The sequence below is a fragment of the Vicia villosa genome, linkage group LG2 (assembly GCF_029867415.1).
Source record: "Vicia villosa cultivar HV-30 ecotype Madison, WI linkage group LG2, Vvil1.0, whole genome shotgun sequence".
In the NCBI taxonomy this organism is placed as follows: Eukaryota; Viridiplantae; Streptophyta; class Magnoliopsida; order Fabales; family Fabaceae; genus Vicia; species Vicia villosa.
This window is the reverse complement of record NC_081181.1, coordinates 209,964,810-209,986,285: the sequence shown is the minus strand read 5'-3', so window position 1 is coordinate 209,986,285 and position 21,476 is coordinate 209,964,810. Positions and strand designations below refer to the sequence as shown.

The 21,476-nt window shown below is 33.8% G+C and overlaps 1 protein-coding gene across 1 annotated transcript; it reads right to left on the bottom strand.

Moving 5' to 3' along the window:
* Positions 1-3,295: 3,295 nt before the first annotated feature.
* Positions 3,296-13,601, bottom strand: LOC131651219 (uncharacterized). The gene is made up of 6 exons (XM_058920886.1): positions 13,191-13,601; positions 7,762-8,244; positions 6,039-6,096; positions 3,799-3,903; positions 3,562-3,627; positions 3,296-3,501 (listed from the first exon to the last, which is right to left on the bottom strand). The coding sequence occupies exons 1-6, from the start codon at positions 13,599-13,601 to the stop codon at positions 3,296-3,298; spliced, it is 1,329 nt and encodes a 442-aa protein (XP_058776869.1).
* Between the last annotated feature and the right edge of the window lie 7,875 nt (positions 13,602-21,476).

The window sequence follows — 21,476 nt, the reverse complement described above, 5'->3', positions numbered from 1 at the left end:
TGCTTGCTCTTCCAGAGTTGGTTTACCCTTCTGGAGATCATGGACAGTTCATCTTCTTCTTCTTCAGATTCTGATTCTTCAGGATCTTCTTCTCTAGCCTGAAAAGCATTAGTGCATTTTTTAATATTAGATTTTAATGCAATAGACTTACCTTTCTTCTGAGGCTCGTTTGCATCCAGCTCTATTTCATGGCTTCTCAAGGCACTGATAAGCTCTTCCAAAGAAACTTCATTCAGATTCTTGGCAATCTTGAATGCAGTCACCATTGGACCCCATCTTCTGGGTAAGCTTCTGATAATCTTCTTTACATGATCAGCCTTGGTGTAGCCTTTATCTAGAACTCTCAATCCAGCAGTCAGAGTTTGAAATCTTGAGAACATCTTCTCAATATCTTCATCATCCTCCATCTTGAAGGCTTCGTATTTCTGGATTAGAAAAAGAGCTTTTGTCTCTTTGACTTGAGCATTTCCCTCATGGGCCATTTTCAATGACTCATATATATCATAGGCAGTTTCCCTGTTAGATATCTTCTCATACTCAGCATGAGAGATAGCATTCAGCAAAATAGTCCTACATTTATGATGATTCTTGAAAAGCTTCTTCTGATCATCATCCATTTCTTGCCTGGTAAGCCTTACACCATTAGCTTTCACTGGATGTTGGTAGCCATCCATCAGAAGATACCATAGTTCACCATCTAGACCAAGAAAGTAACTTTCCAGTTTATCTTTCCAGTATTCAAAGTTTTCACCATCAAATACTGGTGGTCTAGTATAACCATTGTTACCATTATATTGCTCAGCAGAGCCAGATGTAGATGCAGATGGATTTGTTTGAGTTACACCAGCCATCTTATACTGAAGCGTTTTTCTCTTCCTGAATCTTTTCTAAACACGGTTAAGTGCTTGCACCTTAGAACCGGCGCTCTGATCCCAATTGAAGGATAGAAAAACACTTATAAAGGGGGGTTTGAATAAATGTAGTTTAAAAACTTGGACGATAAAAATAAATTGCACAGTTATTTTTATCCTGGTTTGTTGTTAACTAAACTACTCCAGTCCACCCCCACGGAGTGATTTACCTCACCTGAGGATTTAATCCACTAATCGCAACAGATTACAATGGTTTTCCACTTAGCCCACGACTAAGTCTTCTAGAGTATCCTGATCACAACTTGATCACTCTAGGAACAAATGCTTAGACACAAGCTAAGACTTTCTTAGAGTATCCTGACCACCACGTGATCACTCTAAATACAACTGCTTAGACACAAGCTAAGACTTCCTAGAGTATCCTGATCAACACTTGATCACTCTAGTTACTTACAAATTAATGTAATCAATTCTAAGAGTATTACAGATGCTTCTGAAAATCTATAATCACAACAGTGATATTTCTCTTAAAGTTTAAGCTTAATCTCACTAATATATTACAACAGCAATGTAGTGAGCTTTGATGAAGATGAAGTTTCTGAGCTTTTAGTTGAACAGCGTTTCAGCAAGTTAATATTCACAGAATTGGTTCAGAGTTGTTGACCTTGCTTCTCATCAGAACTCCATATTTATAGGCGTTTGAGAAGATGACCGTTGGGAGCATTTAATGCTTTGCGTGTTCCGTACAGCATTGCATTTAATGTTTCACGCTTTTGCCAACTACCTCGAGCCTTGTTCACGCTGTGTCTACTGACGTTGCCTTTAATAGCTTCCAACGTTCCTTTTGTCAGTCAGCGTAGCCTGCCACCTGTACTTTCTTCTGATCTGATGTTTGTGTATACAACGTTTGAATATCATCAGAGTCAAACAGCTTGGTGCATAGCATCTTCTTGTCTTCTGACCTTGAAGTGCTTCTGAGCGTGATACCATGAGAACTTCAGTGCTTCTGCTTCTGATCTCAAGTTCTTCTTATGCTTCCATAGACCCATGTTCTGATTCTGCCTTGACCATCTTCTGATGTCTTGCCAGACCATGTTCTGATGTTGCATGCTGAACCTTCTGAGACAAAGCTTCTGAGCGCTGATTTGTGCATAATCTTTATATATTTCCTGAAAAGGAAATTGCAGTGTATTAGAGTACCACGTTATCTCACACAAAATTCATATCCTTGTTATCATCAAAACTAAGAATATTGATCAGAACAAATCTTGTTCTAACACGGTTATGATAGGCACTTACAAAGATGCTGCCAACATGTAGAGAAACTAAACATATTAGCCAAACATAGTATTGGTCCCAGGTTCATTTGTCGGTGCATTCAAGTCATGGTGAAGGGGACAGCACCAGCTTTGGACACTTCTAGAATACAAGATCTGCCTGTCATGTGTAACACCACACTGAGCTTTCCTATCTCTGATAGCATGGATTGCTTCAAGTAACACTGGTTCATAAATTTGATTTAATCCGATTTTTAAGACCCTTTTATAAGTTAATTTCTCATGTATTAACATGTCAATCATTTTAAAACAGTTTTTCAGCGGATTTTAAATAACTTGTTTTAATCCAAGTGAAGTAAATATTTGTTTTAAAATTTTTATTGTAAATACGTTGTTTTGTGGCATTTTGACCGGATTATATTTGTAATTGATTGTGTTGGTGCACAAAGAATAAAGATGGTGACAAAAGAATAACAGCACAAAAGATTAATGAGAGAGAATAAAGTTGTTTTTAATAAATGATAGCTACTACAAGGCTATTTATACAAAAGAAAATTTGCCACCTAAGCCCTAAAATACTAAACTTAGTGAACAAGTTTATGGTACAAACAGTACAATACTACAAAATACTAAAGTACCCGTACTACTAAACAACTAAACTAATGGGACCCAGAAGATAACATCTTCTGGTCAACAACATCTTCTGAGTAACCATCAGAAGATCAGCTTACATCAGAACTTCTGATGTTCATCTTCTGAATAACCATCAAAAGATCAGCCCACATCAGAACTTCTGATGCTTATCTTCTGAATATTGAATTACTCTTCAATACCATCCCTTAATTCATATTCAGCTAGCCAAAATATACAACACCAACTTCATCCCTCAAACGGATAAGGTGTTCAGTCTTGACATCCTTCATCAGAACATCTGCAAGTTTCTTCTGGTTGCTACAGTGTGCAACTTCTGATACTCCATTTAGAAATGCAGATTTCTCCTTGAAAACCCATCTGACGCTGATGGTTTCCTTCTCCTTCTAAAGCCTCAAGTTCTTCTTTTATGGTATTCAGCCAACCTTTCTTCTTGAGTGCTTCTTCAATACCCAATAGTTCAGAATCTCCTTCTGATTCTGGAACCATATCTCCTTATGGATTTTCTTCAGAAGTTTGACTACCACCAGAAGTTCCACCTTTGTTAACTTCTGGGTCTTGTTCAAAACCACCTTTAGAAGTTGGATCGCCTTCAGAAGCTCTGCCTTCAGAAGTTCCAACTTCATAATCTTTTCTTTCAGAATCATGACCACCGTCAAAAGTTGGACTACTTTCAGAAGCTCCGCCTTCAGAAGTTCCACCTTCAACGTCATGATTAACACCAGAAACATGATCATCTTAAGAAGCTTGTCCTCCAGAACCTATGTCTTCAGTGTTTTCCCTTCCAGAAGTATGACCACCACCAGATTCTTGATCATCATCAAAATCTGGATCACAATCAGATTCACCATCTGACTCATCTTCAGAGTCTCCAGAAGATTCTTCATCTTCTGACTCTAACTCTTCTTCAAAACTTTCAAGTTCTGACTCATCTTCAGAAGCATAATCTTCTTCAGATTCTGACTCATCTTCTGATTCTCCTTCAGACTCCGAATCACCTTCGAATTCTGACTTGTCTTCAGCTTCAGAGTCATCTTCTAACTCTAACTCATCTTTAGAAACCTCAGATTCCGACTCTTCTCCAGAATCTTCAAAGTCATATTCTGATTATGAATTGTCATACCCCCAAATTTGCCCATCATATTTAATCATATTTCAGTCCATCTGACTTTCAAATGCTCAAAGATCTCCAATTGCTCAAAAGCTACCTACCTCCTAAACGAATGCCTTTGAACTAGGGTTTTGATCTTCTCAAAGAGAAATCAACTTCTGATACCTCAAGTGGGCTCCATGGCCTATCATATTCCTCAAAGTACCCTCATGCCAAGTTTCAAGTCCTGATTCAAAAGATTGCTCACTCAATGGCCCAAACGATCGATAATCGACTAGTTGACCTAAAAGTCAAAATATGGTCAAACCACAGTCAAAACTTTCGATTTTTGGTCAACATCCTCATTATGAAGTATCATTCATCATTTTATCAAGTATTGATCATGATTCATCAAGAAAAGTTCATAAATCAACAAAACCTAAGGTTTCTAAATTAGGGTTTTCTAGAAGAAAGTCAACATAACTTTGACCAGCCATAACTCCTACATGGAACATCAAAAATTTCCCATCTAAAGCTCATTTTGAAGGAAATTGAATTCTCTACAATTTTGTCTCTCACATGCCAAGGCTAAAAATGTTTCATTTGAGAGATATGAGCCAAAACATTACAGGTCCTTCTAAAGGATCGCAAAAAAGTCGTTTTTTCTCAAAGCTCATAACTTGAACATGGTAGACTCAATTGAGATGAAACCAAAAGCATCATTTCGAGGACACTCTAAGCTTTCTAAAAAGTCCTAGAACATCTCCATACGACAAATATTGAAAGAGTTATGGCTTGCACAAGTTGATCAATTTTGAGAAAATATAAGAAGTACAAAATGAAGAATCTTGATCTTTTGGGTCCCTGGGCCCAACTTTTAGTCTTGATACTTGATCCTAAGCCTATCCACGACCAACATGACTAATGTCTTATTTTTATCATTATTATTTATTTTATTTTGAATTTTATTCTTTTAAAATTCAATTTAAATCAAGTAAAAGATGAGAAAAATAAAAAATCACATTTGGCTTATTTTAAAAACCATATCATGAGAATATATTTCATATGATCTCATCAAATTTTGTTCAAGAAGATTGGAAAGAGATTGAGCTCAAAATAGAAATTTAACATATTTTTCTAAATCAAATTTCAATATTTTTAAAACTTAATTTTTAAAGCAATCTTTTGCCCTATTTCTGATCAATATAAATATGTGAGGCTATGCATTATAATAGGGGAGAAACTTGAACGTGTTGGCAGCCAAGGAGAGTAGGGTTTCTCTTCCAAAAAAAATCATTCAAACTTGCACCTTGAAGTTTCAATTTGCAGCCAGGTCTCACTACTTTCAAACGTATTATCCTGTTCCTAAGGTATTAAAGAGTAGGTATGGATCCATAATACTAGTCAATACAAGTTGAAACATGCACACATGAATTCATTCATTCGCATTATTCTCTTTAGTCGAATTTGATATTATAACGTGTTTTAATCCAAGCTAACGATATGGTTAGCATTCTGAGATGTATTAGGGCAGGTTTCAGCCATTGCTTGGAGCTTATCTTAACCGGAATACGAACCACCATGTTTAGGGCATATAACTCATGCTGGCTCGGTTTCTAACATGCAACGATTTTTAGGGCGTAAGAATGCCACCATCGGACTCGCCATGCCCAAATTAGTGGAACTGGGTTCTTTTGATTAACGCTTCACGTAAAATTCACGAGTTTGATTTTGCAGGAAATTGCTAGAAAAAAATCGTGGCTAAATAATAGGGACATCGTAGCAAATTTTTCAGGTTTTTTAAGAAGAAGAAGAAGATGAATAGTAGAACGTGCTACCTGGGGACGCGTGTTCAGCATCTGTGGGCCAGTCAAAAATTCAACCACTTATCTCTCTTCCGATTGGTCGCTTGTGATTGGTGTTTGAGATTCATCATAGACGTTGATATTATATGATCCAACGAACGCAATATATTGACAACTGAAACGCGTAGCTGGTTTGGTGGAAGCGCATACTTGATGACCTTGATAACTGGGGTTCGAACCCCATGGTTGTCACTTATTTTTTTACAATACATATGTTCTGATTTTATAGAAGATTCCACGCAACACATTCGTACGCGACCACCGTACACCCCCACGATCTCACCACCAGATCTCCATACTTCCGGATCTGAGAGCTTAAAATGCGCTAGCCCATGGTGGACCTTCAAAGGATTCCCACACCAGATCAGTGCCCAGCTAAGTATCTTTTTTTTTCTGAATATTTTATATTCATAATTCTTTTTTTTAGTTATTTATTTATTCTTTTTTAGTTAGTTTATTATTTACTCCAAATTCCTTTAAATAATAATAAATTTCTTTTATAATTACAAAAGTTGTTTTAATGTTATTTAATCGATAACTCGATTTTTTCTCGTAATATCAAAATTTCCTTTACAATAAATAACTTAATTGAAGTTTTAGTTAAAAATTATTTTTGAGGCTAATTAAATTTTTTTTATGCCTTTTAAACCTTGAATTCATCGTGATTACTAATCATTGTTATTGGTAGGTGTTATCGATTAACGCATTTTTTGCCTTATAAACCCTTTAGGTCACAATAAGTTTTCTTTTTAGGGTTTGTAGATCAATTAAGGTTTATAGATCATTCGTACACTAAAAAGTTCTTTTTCTTTTGTGTAAATTTTCAGGGTTACCCAAATGTCCTCCGATTACGCGCCGTTAAATCAAAAGCTAAGTTTCTATTTCCTTTCTTCTTTAAATCTCATTTTAATTTTATTTTACCTTTGCCTAAAATAGGATTTGCCTCGAATGATCAAAGATCCCTCGTACACTCACTTCCCTATTATTTTCATTTTAATTTTCAGGTTCAGTCGAAGGTTTGAGAAGATCAAGGTTTTCAATATTTAAAACTAATTATTGATCCTTTTTATTTTTCCGTTTTAATTTCCCCCATCCCCGCAGGTGTTTATTGTAATAACGTAGGAACTTTAATTTCTGCTCATTTTAAACTGCGTGGTTAGTAATCTTAGGGAGTGCAAGCCTTGAAAATAAATTAGATCACTAATTATAAGATAAAATTATCTGAATATTAATCACGTGATCGTTGCACCCACACACCTTTAGGGTAATCCCTCTGGTTGCCTTGTTGCCTTTTACTGTTGCCTTGTTGCCTTAAATTGGTTGCCTAAGAATAGTCAAGTCCCTCGATTCCGAGGATACCTAAAGCAGATGTTGCCTTCGAAGTTATTGAAACTCCCTCGATGTTGCCTTATAAAAATGAGTTGTCCCTACTGCTAAGGTATCCTCGCATGATGCCTTGAATGAATATTCTATCCTTCCCTTAGACTACTTGCCCTCTTTATGGCATGGGACAGTCTTATGGCGAACGATAATTCGATGACCCTTCAAATCCAATTGAAAGACTTTCTGCCCTCTTATGGTATGGATAGATCCTTTCACTCGAAAGACTAAAAGAACGAATTTTCAAACTTAGGGTAGTTGCTACTAATTGCTTGCTCTAATTCAAATTACTTTTTACACCTTTTTTCCAAATCAAATTCAAAAAGACTACGCTTATTTACAAGCTAAAGTTCTTCTTCGAAAATCTTTTCCAACAAATCAAACATTTCAAACAAAGTGAGCTAAGCAATTAAGAGCCCATGGATAACCATGGATGCAAAGGGTGCCTTACACCTTCCCTTTGTATAACTTACCCCCCCCCCCCGAACTCAAAATCTTTTAAAAGGTCTTTCCTGTTCTTTTAGCCTTTCCGATTGGATAAAATAAAAGTCGGTGGCGACTCTTGCTATCCGTACATTTCGATATAAAAGTCAGTTCACCGTATTACATGAATCATATAAAAATACTCCTTCAGAATATTCAGAGTTATCTTCTTCCCCTTCAGCATCAGAAAATGACAAACTCACAGGTTCTTCATCAAATTCATAAGCCATTAATAGCACATGTTCATCATCAGAATCTCCTATGGCTATTTTTGCTTCTTCTTTGTTTGACCAACAATCTTTAGCAAAGTGGCCAAACCTATTACAACAGTAAAACTGAACCATTCTCTTGTCATACTTCTCCTTTACCTTCTGATGTTTCTCCTCATCAAAATAGAAGACTTCTGACTTCTGCGACCTACCATGTTTTTTCAGCTTCTGGTCCTTCTTGACAAAAGAAGCCTTCAGAGCATGTTTAACTTCCCTCTCAGAAGTTCTTTCAGTCAGCCGCAACTCTTGCGCCTCTAGACTACTTTGCAGCTCTTCTATTCTCATGGTGTCCAGATCTTTAGAATGTTCAATGGCAACAACAATGTAATCAAATAGAGGGGTCAATGATCTCAATACCTTCTCTATTATTACTTATTCAGAAAGAGTTTCTCCACAAGCCTTCATCTCATTAGTGATCACAATCACTCTAGAGATATACTCAGAGACTTTCTCATTGTTCTTCATGTTGAGATTCTCATATTGCTTTCTTAGAGATTGAAGCTTCACCTTCTTCACTTATTCGTCACCACTGTAACACCTGACCAGTATATCCCACGCCTCCTTTGACGTCATAGAATCAACAATCTTCTCAAACACATTCACATCCACACACTGATGGATGAATCATTCTGACAAGCCTTTTACATTCCAAAACTTCACCAAATAACTTATCAACTCTAACAAGCAAGCATTCTCCATCAGATATGGTCTATTGTATGACCCGTTCCGGTATTCTCAGTCAGATATGGTCTAATGTATGACTCGTTCTAGTATTATCCTTCAGATATGGTTTAATGAATAACTCTTTCTGACATCCTTCATCAGATATGGTCTAATGTATGACTCGTTCTGGTATTATCCTTCAGATATGGTTTAATGAATAACTCGTTCTAACATCCTTCATCAGATATGGTCTAATGTATGACTCGTTCTGGTATTATCCTTCAGATATGGTTTAATGAATAACTCGTTCTGACATCCTTCATCAGATATGGTCTAATGTATGACTCGTTCTGGTATTCTCAGTCAAATACAGTCTAATGTATGACTCGTTCTGGCACTCTCCAACAGATATGGTCTAAATGTACGACACGTTCTAACACCCTCCAACGGATATGATCTAATATTCACCTTCAGATATGGTTTAAATGCATGACTCATTCTGACGTCCTCTATCATATATGGTCTAATGTACGACCCGTTATGGTATTCTATTTACAAGGTCTAAATTTTGTTACTACGAACAAAAATGACACGATTAACATTCAACAACTACTTCTCAACACTTTAAATTCAGATATAATCTAACGTGCGATTCACTCTGACTTTCAAAAAACTCCTACAAAAGGTCCCTATTTCAGCTAGGGCAAATTCCTGGGTATTCTAGTGTTCAATCCTCTTCTACCTTCAGATTCCGACAGGCACACAAGCCAATCTACATCCTCAGGTATAAGAAGATTGAACAGGGGCAGCTGTCATACCCCAAAATTTGCCCATCATATTTAATCATATTTCAGTCCATCTGACTTTCAAATGCTCAAAGATCTCCAATTGCTTAAAAGCTACCTACCTCCTAAACGAATGCCTTTGAACTAGGGTTTTGATCTTCTCAAAGAGAAATCAACTTCTGATACCTCAAGTGGGCTCCATGGCCTCTCATATGCCTCAAAGTACCCTCATGCCAAGTTTCAAGTCCTGATTCAAAAGATTGCTCACTCAATGGCCCAAACGATCGATAATCGTCTAGTTGACCTAAATGTCAAAATATGGTCAAACCACGGTCAAAACTTTCGATTTTTGGTCAACATCCTCATTATGAAGTATCATTCATCATTTGATCAAGTATTGATCATGATTCATCAAGAAAAGTTCAGAAATCAACAAAACCTAAGGTTTCTAAATTAGGGTTTTCTAGAAGAAAGTCAACTGAACTTTGACCAGCTATAACTCCTACATGGAACATCAAAAATTTCCCATTCAAAGCTCATTTTGAAGGAAATTTAATTCTCTACAACTTTGTCTCTCACATGCCAAGGCTAAAAATGTTTCATTTGAGAGATATGAGCCAAAACATTACAGGTCCTTCTAAAGGATCGAAAAAAAGTCGTTTTTTCTCAAAGCTCATAACTTGAACATGGTAGACTCAATTGAGATGAAACCAAAAGCATCATTTCGAGGACACTCTAAGCTTTCTAAAAAGTCCTAGAACATCTTCATACGACAAATATTGAAAGAGTTATGGCTTGCACAAGTTGACCAATTTTGAGAAAATATATGAAGTACAAAATGAAGAATCTTGAACTTTTGGGTCCCTGGGCCCAACTTTTAGTCTTGATACTTGATCCTAAGCCTATCCACGACCAACATGACTAATATCTTATTTTTATCATTATTATTTATTTTATTTTGAATTTTATTCTTTTAAAAATTCAATTTAAATCAAGTAAAAGATGAGAAAAATAAAAAAATCACATTTGGTTTATTTTAAAAACCATATCATGAGAATATATTTCATATGATCTCATCAAATTTTGTTCAAGAAGATTGGAAAGAGATTGAGCTCAAAATAGAAATTTCACATATTTTTCTAAATCAAATTTCAATATTTTTAAAACTTAATTTTTAAAGCAATATTTTGCCCTATTTCTGATCAATATAAATATGTGAGGCTATGCATTATAATAGGGGAGAAACTTGAACGTGTTGGCAGCCAAGGAGAGTAGGGTTTCTCTTCCAAAATAAATCATTCAAACTTGCACCTTGAAGTTTCAATTTGCAGCCAGGTCTCACTACTTTCAAACGTATTATCCTGTTCCTAAGGTATTAAAGAGTGGGTATGGATCCATAATACTAGTCAATACAAGTTGAAACATGCACACATAAATTCATTCATTCGCATTATTCTCTTTAGTCGAATTTGATATTATAACCTGTTTTAATCCAAGCTAACGATATGGTTAGCATTCTGAGATGTATTAGGGCAGGTTTCAGCCATTGCTTGGAGCTTATCTTGACCGGAATACGAACCACCATGTTTAGGGCATATAACTCATGCTGGCTCGGTTTCTAACATGCAGCTATTTTTAGGGCGTAAGAATGCCACCATCGGACTCGCCATGCCCAAATTAGTGGAACTGGGTTCTTTTGATTAACGCTTCACGTAAAATTCACGAGTTTGATTTTGCAGGAAATTGCTAGAAAAAAAATCGTGGCTAAATAATAGGGACATCGTAGCAAATTTTTCAGGTTTTTTAAGAAGAAGAAGATGATGAATAGTAGAACGTGCTACCTGGGGACGCGTGTTCAGCATCTGTGGGCCAGTCAAAAATTCAACCACTTATCTCTCTTCCGATTGGTCGCTTGTGATTGGTGTTTGAGATTCATCAGAGACGTTGATATTATATGATCCAACGAACGCAATATATTGACAACTGAAACGCGTAGCTGGTTTGGTGGAAGCGCATACTTGATGACCTTGATAACTGGGGTTCGAACCCCATGGTTGTCACTTATTTTTTTACAATACATATGTTCTGATTTTATAGAAGATTCCACGCAACACATCCGTACGCGACCACCGTACACCCCCCACGATCTCACCACCAGATCTCCATGCTTCCGGATCTGAGAGCTTAAAATGCGCTAGCCCATGGTGGACCTTCAAAGGATTCCCACACCAGATCAGTGCCCAGCTAAGTATCTTTTTTTTTCTGAATATTTTATATTCATAATTCTTTTTTTTAGTTATTTATTTATTCTTTTTTAGTTAGTTTATTATTTACTCCAAATTCCTTTAAATAATAATAAATTTCTTTTATAATTACAAAAGTTGTTTTAATGTTATTTAATCGATAACTCGATTTTTTTCTCGTAATATCAAAATTTCCTTTACAATAAATAACTTAATTGAAGTTTTAGTTAAAAGTTATTTTTGAGGCTAATTAAATTTTTTTTATGCCTTTTAAACCTTGAATTCATCGTGATTACTAATCATTGTTATTAGTAGGTGTTATCGATTAACGCATTTTTTGCCTTATAAACCCTTTAGATCACAATAAGTTTTCTTTTTAGGGTTTGTAGATCAATTAAGGTTTATAGATCATTCGTACACTAAAAAGTTCTTTTTCTTTTGTGTAAATTTTCAGGGTTACCCAAATGTCCTCCGATTACGCGCCGTTAAATCAAAAGCTAAGTTTCTATATCCTTTCTTCTTTAAATCTCATTTTAATTTTATTTTACCTTTGCCTCGAATGATCAAAGATCCCTCGTACACTCACTTCCCTATTATTTTCATTTTAATTTTCAGGGTCAGTCGAAGGTTCGAGAAGATCAAGGTTTTCAATATTTAAATTTAATTATTGATCCTTCTTATTTTTCCGGTTTAATTTCCCCCATCCCTGCAGGTGTTTATTGTAATAACGTAGGAACTTTAATTTCTGCTCATTTTAAACTGTGTGGTTAGTAATCTTAGGGAGTGCAAGCCTTGAAAATAAATTAGATCACTAATTATAAGATAAAATTATCTGAATATTAATCACGTGATCGTTGCACCCACACACCTTTAGGGTAATCCCTCTGGTTGCCTTGTTGCCTTATTACTGTTGCCTTGTTGCCTTAAATTGGTTGCCTAAGAATAGTCAAGTCCCTCGATTCCGAGGATACCTAAAGCAGATGTTGCCTTCGAAGTTATTGAAACTCCCTCGATGTTGCCTTATAAAAATGAGTTGTCCCTACTGCTAAGGTATCCTCGCATGATGCCTTGAATGACTATTCTATCCTTCCCTTAGACTACTTGCCCTCTTTATGGCATGGGACAGTCTTATGGCGAACGATAATTTGATGACCCTTTAAATCCAATTGAAAGACTTTCTGCCCTCTTATGGTATGGATAGATCCTTTCACTCGAAAGACTAAAAGAACGAATTTTCAAACTTAGGGTAGTTGCTACTAATTGCTTGCTCTAATTCAAATTACTTTTTACACCTCTTTTCCAAATCAAATTCAAAAAGACTACGCTTATTTACAAGCTAAAGTTCTTCTTCGAAAATCTTTTCCAACAAATCAAACATTTCAAACAAAGTGAGCTAAGCAATTAAGAGCCCATGGATAACCATGGATGCAAAGGGTGCCTTACACATTCCCTTTGTATAACTTACCCCCCGAACTCAAAATCTTTTAAAAGGTCTTTCCTGTTCTTTTAGCCTTTCCGATTGGATAAAATAAAAGTCGGTGGCGACTCTTGCTATCCGCACATTTCGATATAAAAGTCAGTTCACCGTATTACATGAATCATATAAAAATACTCCTTCAGAATATTCAGAGTTATCTTCTTCCCCTTCAGCATCAGAAAATGACAAACTCACAGGTTCTTCATCAAATTCATAAGCCATTAATAGCACATGTTCATCATCAGAATCTCCTATGGCTATTTTTGCTTCTTCTTTGTTTGACCAACAATCTTTAGCAAAGGGGCCAAACCTATTACAACAGTAACACTGAACCATTCTCTTGTCATACTTCTCCTTTACCTTCTGATGTTTCTCCTCATCAAAATAGAAGACTTCTGACTTCTGCGACCTACCATGTTTTTTCAGCTTCTGGTCCTTCTTGACAAAAGAAGCCTTCAGAGCATGTTCAACTTCCCTCTCAGAAGTTCTTTCAGTCAGCCGCAACTCTTCTGCCTCTAGACTACTTTGCAGCTCTTCTATTCTCATGGTGTCCAGATCTTTAGAATGTTCAATGGCTACAACAATGTAATCAAATAGAGGGGTCAATGATCTCAATACCTTCTCTATTATTACTTATTCATAAAGAGTTTCTCCACAAGCCTTCATCTCATTAGTGATCACAATCACTCTAGAGATATACTCAGAGACTTTCTCATTGTTCTTCATGTTGAGATTCTCATATTGCTTTCTTAGAGATTGAAGCTTCACCTTCTTCACTGATTCGTCACCACCGTAACACCTGACCAGTATATCCCACGCCTCCTTTGACGTCATAGAATCAACAATCTTCTCAAACACATTCACATCCACACACTGATGGATGTAGAACAACGCCTTTTGGCCTCTCTTCCTCGTCTCTCTTTGCGCATCCTTTTGTTCTTCTGTTGCATCTGCTGCAACCGGAACATATCCTTCAGTGACAATATCTAGAACATATTGAGCACCAAATAATACACGCATTTGAATCATCCATCTATTCCAGTTTTTACCATCAAGAATTGGAAGTTTGGTATTCAAGTTGCTTCCACTCATCTTTAAACTTGTGCAGACAAAACATATTTCACTCACACTCACACAATGTTTCCCAACCCACAAACAGCCAAGAGAAAATGTGATTCAACTCAACTTTGTTTCCCAGAAACAAAATCAATCACACAGTCACACAAACTCACTTTCACTCGTGTTTCCCTGTGTTTGGAACCGGAGCTCTAGATACCAATTGTTGGTGCACAAAGAATAAAGATGGTGACAAAAGAATAACGGCACAAAAGATTAATGAGAGAGAATAAAGTTGTTGTTAATAAATGATAGCTACTACAAGGCTATTTATATAAAAGAAAATTTGCCACCTAAGCCCTAACAGACTAAACTTAGTGAACAAGTTTAAGGTACAAACACTACAATACTACAAAATACTAAAGTAATCTTACTACTAAATAACTAAACTAATGGGACCCAGAAGATAACATCTTCTGGTCAACAACATCTTCTGAGTAACCATCAGAAGATCAGCCAACATCAGAACTTTTGATGCTCATCTTCCGAATAACCATCAGAAGATCAGCCCACATCAGAACTTCTGATGCTCATCTTCTGAATATTGAATTACTCTTCAATAGATTGGAGTTTTTTGTTGAAGTGAGGATTGTATCTTTTATTGTTCTTGTCTTCAAAGCTGATACAAGTAACTCGTCAGACATTAGAAGACATTAAAAGGTATATTGTGACTATCAACATATTTTTATATCATTTTTCTTTTACATTCATGGTTTTTTAATACAAGGACACTGAATCTTTTACGGAGAGTCTAAAGGCTCAATAATAGTAATATTGCATTTCATAGGTTAATGAATGTAATTTTTTTAGAGAATTGATTTTGTCATATAAAAAAAGATAGCGGCGCATTTTATTGCTAGCTTATCTTCCATTTTTATTTTTGATTAATTTTTAAAATACCAAAACAGTTATTATAAATACAATTTAAATCTTACTTGCTTAACACTACTAGAATCATTTTTTTAGTAAAACTATTAGATAAATCACTTAAGTTATAGATAAAATATTTGATTCTCTTTTGACCTGGCCATTCATGAGGTCAAATATGCGAAAGCACAATAGTGGTGAGTGATATCATTCGTCGTAGAACGGATGGCTCTTTTTATTCGTCGAAGCAAGTAAAATCTTCTGTTAAGAGTCTCACATTGGACAATATATGGCCTGAACATGTCCTTATATATGGGGGAAATCCTCACCCTACAAGCCGGTTTTGTAGGGTAAGTTAGGTCTTACCACATTTCTTAACATGCTATCAGAGTCTGGTTTAAGATTCGAGTGGGTCATCTTCTATGGTTTCCGCTATCGGGTCACCCACCGTTTATTTTCACGCTCCAGTTGTCTAGTCCTAGGCGTGAGGGAATGTGTTAAGAGTCTCACATCAGACAATATATGGCCTGAACATGTCCTTATAAGTGGGACAATCCTCATCCTACAAGCCGGTTTTATAGGGTGAGTTAGGCCTAACCATATTTCTTAACATCTTCTGTGAATTCTCTCTGGCGGTTAACTGCATCTCACACCCCATCCCTCGCTTTTCGTTACCAACCAACTCTCTTATTTAAAGAAGATATCATGTCATTTCTCAAGTATTCAAATCTTTCGCATTCAAACTTCAATTTTCACTCCCTTACTAACTTCAATGTTAGAGTGCTAATCTTGCAAGTATGATCCCTTACTATTGCATCAGAACTCTTGAACCACTGTGATGAACGGGGAATTCATCCTCTTTGATCATCATCAAACACCAGAGTAGAACACCGGCACCATCTATAGAAATCAACTTTTGATTCATGTGATCTCTAGGATCCAATGTTTCTTGATTCAATCGAATCACTTTTGATAGAAATCGTGATCTCCTTCGACCGAAGTGTTGATCTTCACCTCAGATTTATTTCATCGAATTCATAATCAAGCTATCTTCCGTCAAATTTGTTAAACATGAGACCATCCAAAGCCAATCACTCCACCGTCCAACGGTAAGCCATCATCATCGCCAAAACAATTAGGAATCTTTTGCCTCCTCTTCAAAGGGTGAGTGGTCAAATCTTAAAAACCACTCCTCATGTTCCACTGCCACAGAACTTTGTCCAACTTAGAGAAGACCAAAGAGAGTTTAAACATCCCCTATTCTTCGAATTTACTCGGTTTCACCTAGAAAAACCTTCATTCTGACCTCCATAACCACCTATAATGTCCATATGAGAAGCTCTCCCCGACTTCCAACTCTTCCAGACTAATCTTGGTTTGCAAGGAACCAATGAATTGTTGACAAGCGTATTTTAGATGGTTCACTAGCAAAACTACCATATCTTCACAGACAACCCCTAGGCCACCGTATCAGAACTCTTGAAGCATTGTAAAAATTTATTATCACAATTTCTTTTTATTAATATCTATAAAATGTGTAAGGAATCTTATAATAAAGGATGAAGAAACTAATTATTTAAAAGTCATGAAAAAGGAATATAGTAAAATAATAGAAAAAATGGAGAATTTTTGTAAAGAAAATATATATATATATATATATATATATATATATATATATATATATATATATATATATATATATATATATATATATATATATATATATATATATATATATATATATATCAACAAATAGGTGGTGTAATATTCAGTGTTAGTCACATGCATCATCTAGTTGCCTTTGAAGTTTTTGGTCTCTCTGTTATCGAATATTATGTGTTTTTACGGTGCCTTTTTGTTCATGGTGTCCATGTTCAGTTGTGTCATGGTTTCTCAAACCCAATCTCTCTCTTGTACACCAAACATTCTTTTGGCTCTGTGTTCGCATGGTTTCCGCCAGTGTGTCGACAAGGGGTTGGTTCTGATTGGTGGTTTGGTTTTCTTTACTTTAGTTACATAGCTTTTGTTCGAGATCACAAGAGAGTTAAGTTCTTGAATATACAAATCCAATATGAAATAGAAAAAATACAACTATAAGATTGAGTTTTTCAATGTCTTAGCAATAAGACAATTTCTAGTGAATAAAACTTATAAAAGGAGAATAAGTGAGATAGTAGAGTTGATTCTTAAAAAAAATCATGCATCTAGAAGTGAGTAAAGCACTTCTTTGTATAGGAAAATGGGTTAGTTTATTTCAGCTTTAAAAAAATGGATTTTATTCATTGTATTTTTTAAAATAGATTTTACAAAAATGTTTTTCAAAATGTTACAAATTTTTTATATTTGTTTTTTCTAAAATGAAACACTAATTTTGACATCCGATAACTTAAACATATATTATTCAAGACCAAAATTTTGTCAAAATCGTAACTTTTCCAAAAATTGTATTTCAAAAATGATTTTTATGAAAATCTATTTGAAATAGCTTTAAAATTAAGTGATTTTTGAAATTTTAATATCCAATTTTTTTCCATAAATAGATGAAATACCTAAAATCTCATTTTAAGAATAATTATTCAAACCAAATTTTCATTTGAAGTTTTTATAAAAACTTTCTTTGAATTTTTTTTTGCACAAAATTATCTAACACTATAAAAATCATTTTTAAAAAAGTTAAAACAAACGGTATTTGGTTTGGAAGAATTTGAAATTTATCGTGAAAAAGTTAAAAGCATCCTTATGCCTTATATGTGAAGACAAGTCTCTTACGAATACGTTTTGATGAAGACAAATTTATTTAAGAAGGAAAAGATTTATCAATGAAATAAGAACTTCAAAAGACAAGTTCCAAGTATCTTAGCAAGGATGATTCAAGATAAGTTTCAAAAGAATTAATTTGATCAAGCTATAGCATTTGGAAGTTAATGATGAAATAATGCATAAAATGATTTTTGAATATTTTTCTTTGATAAAAAATTATAAGTTTAAGTTATTTTCTTTATTTTTTAAAATTATAGTACATACAATATATAAATAGTTGAAGTGCATGTCTACACTTAGACACCAAAAACTACAAGTTTTAATAAATAATAAATTAAAGAATTAAAAATTTACACAATAAATGAAATAATTTAAGTTTTTAATATGTGCAAAATTTTAATCAAATATAATATATCACATAAATTTCTTGGATATTATAATTGATAAAAAAATTTACTTATTATCTCTAAAATATTTAGTAAATTTGTAATCTAAATTCACATGAGTTATCACATTTTAAATATTTTATTAATTTTTTTGTTAAGATTAATGTTAAATTATATTAAAGTGTTTTATAACTTTATTTAATCATTGAACTATTGTTATCTAATTTTTTTATAAATTAAACTCGTGCAATGCACAGGTAGTTTACCTAGGTAGTTTACCTAGTAACATATAAATAAAGAGATAGGGTAAGAGATATTACACCATAGGTTAACGTGTGGTTTGGCCTTAAACCATGCAGCTTACTCGAGTATCCAAGAATTTTCTCTTGATATTTTCATTAACACAACTTGAGCTTTTAAAGTGGTTCGGCTTAACAACCTTACACCAATAACTTGAACTTTTACACAAGTTCATCCCAACAACCTTACACCAAGCTTTTTACAAGTTTATCTTGCAACCTTCAAATATATTACTCGATCACAAAAAACTAAGTTCTTGTATATATAAATTTAACATAGAACAGAAAAACATAACTCTCAAACGAATCTTTTTACCCTCTTAGCACTGAGGCAACTTCTAGTGAATAAAACTTGCAGTATAAAAGAAGGAGAAGAATTGAAATATAAGAGTTGATTACTCATAAAAATTGTATGTTTGTAAGTGAGGAAAGAACCACGGGTTTGGTCACTTCCTAGTAAATTAGAATATTAACCTAATTGACTATGTTAAGCCGGAAAAGGAAACTCTATTCTACGATGTCACTTAATCGATTAACAATGCTATCTAATTAATTAAGATGCATTACTTTTGCTTTGATCAATGAGATTAAGAACCTAATCAATTAAACAATGAGTGTTGCTTTTCCTAATATTTTAGAATTATTTCTTAATAGATTAAGTTCCTTCCATGATTAAGTCCTTAGTACTTCAAAATCTACTTATGTTGAAATTATATTAAATTAGTCAAACTATAAGATAAAACACTAAACGCATGATCATGAGAGCTTTCACTGCTCGCGGCTTCAATTCCTTTAAATCCCCTGATTTAACTTTGTTTTACTCACTCAATTGAAATTTTGAATACTTGGTATTGTTCTTGCTTGTGATTTATTCTTCTTTGTTCAGTTGTCAAAGTCAAAACTTTTAGAATACATTTACTTGGATATCACATAGAACCACAAAGAAAATTTTTTTCATAAAAATTTGATCCAATAAAATTTGAACCACCGATTTTTATTGGAGGAGATTGACATTTGATTTCCTCTAACAAAAATAACACTAGAGTTGATCTACACCTGTTTTTTTTAGAATATATATATTGATGGCTTTGCACGGTATTTTCATATATGTGTAGAATACTTTCTTAAAGACTTATGAATATGTATATGTTAACATTGTTTATTAGTTTTGTCATCCTTCTCATATAATGGAATTGTACTTTTATTCCAACCAGTGGCGGAGCCAGAAATTTTAGACAGCCTGGGCAAAAATTTTACACCATTGATTATTCATCTATTTTAATTTTTACACCCTATTTTTATTAATTTTGCCCCTGATTTTATCTAAAAACCGGCTATTAAATTGGGAAGAATACAAAGAAAATAGGAGTTGAGTCCGGGCGCGTGCCCGGGCTAGCTGGGCTATGTCTCCGCCCCTGATTCCAACTAGTAAGAAACTCATGTTGTCGCACGGGTCGCGTATGAATTCACATTACACGTCTACCGAACTATCATTTGAAAAGTTTGAATTCTTTCTTTAATTGGTTAATATTCACATAGTTACAAATATAGATTAATAATATACATCAACTTTTAATCATTGGTTCGTACATATAATAAACCGTACATCCGATTCTCTAACTTCAATTATATAAAACAGAAGCAAAAAGAATTTAAAAGATGGCATTAAAATTAACCGTCTATAACTGGTATCTCATAGATACATTTAAATTTTCCCATATAGATTCATAGTATACGTCTCTCACTCTCATTTGTCAAATTTGCATTCATTTATTCAGTTGGTTAACATTCATATAATTACAAACATAGTAAGTGACTTGAACCTATGCGAAAAATATTTATAACTTGTTCCCATTTATAAAAATCATTGTAACTTATGTTCATTTATACAAATAATTATATCAAAATCTAGATTTTTTTCCCGTTTATAAGTGCTTTGAATTTGTGTGACCATTTATAAAAATATTTTTAACTTATTTCAATAGTTGAGTTTTTATCAATAGTTAAATTTTTATCGTTTATAAAAATATTGATAATATTTGCGTTTATAAAAATAATTGTAAAACTAAATATTTGTCCTATCATCTTAAATTTACTTATTAAATAGGGATGAATACGTGTCTCATATTTAATTATGTTTATAAATAAATATTGTCTAATAGTGATAAATATTGAATTTATTATTTTAATGTCTAGTTAATTTGCTGTCAAGTAAATAAATATTATAACTAATTAAAATAAATATTATATAAAAAAATGTATTGTCAAACCCCATAAATAACAAGCCTAAACAATGAATCAATATCAAAATTTTGGTTTGGAGGTGGTCGGCGTTCGGCGATATTGCTTATCCCAATTGTAGCTTTTACGATTTTAGCAAAGACCCTTTGTCTTTTATGCCGTAATTGTAATTGGTTTGTAATTTCGTTTTGTCGGATTTATTCCGGATTGTATATCAAGGTTGGAGAACCCTTAGTTCTCTCTTTTATTAATTCTTGCTTACACAAAACAAAAAAAAAATCTATATCTCAACACGAGTTTCCTTCAATTCAAGAAAAAGAAGAAGGGGATAAGAATTAAGGATCTTAATATTTTTTATTCTCATATTATCAAATTAAAAAATAAATTAAACAAAAATAAAAATAGTCAAAATTAACTATTGTCAAGTCTCTCATATATATTATACACATACATTAAATTATTCTCATAATATAATTATTATATGTATACTCCTACAATAAAAATGTTCTACTTAAATCAAAAGTAGACATCAATATAGTTATTTTTGCAATTCTATGCTTTTAATTCAATTAATTACTTGGTAAAAAAAACTCAATTAATTATTAAAAATAAACTCTAATAAATTAAGATCAATATAATCCTTTTCTAAAAGAGGTTTATCAAATGGAATAATCGAGATCAATAAATCAAGATAAATCAAATCAAATAAATCAGGATCAATATAATCCTTTTAAAAAAGGTTTAGATCAAAA

Coding starts and splice junctions, on each gene's coding strand:
- LOC131651219 (XM_058920886.1), bottom strand. CDS start 13,601: ATGAGAATAGAAGAGCTGCAAAGTAGTCTAGAGGCAGAAGAGTTGCGG. Junction 8,245..13,190: donor ACTCTGAATATTCTGAAGGA/GTATTTTTATAT, acceptor ATAATAGAGAAG/GTATTGAGATCATTGACCCC. Junction 6,097..7,761: donor ACTCTGAATATTCTGAAGGA/GTATTTTTATAT, acceptor AATCCTTTGAAG/GTCCACCATGGGCTAGCGCA.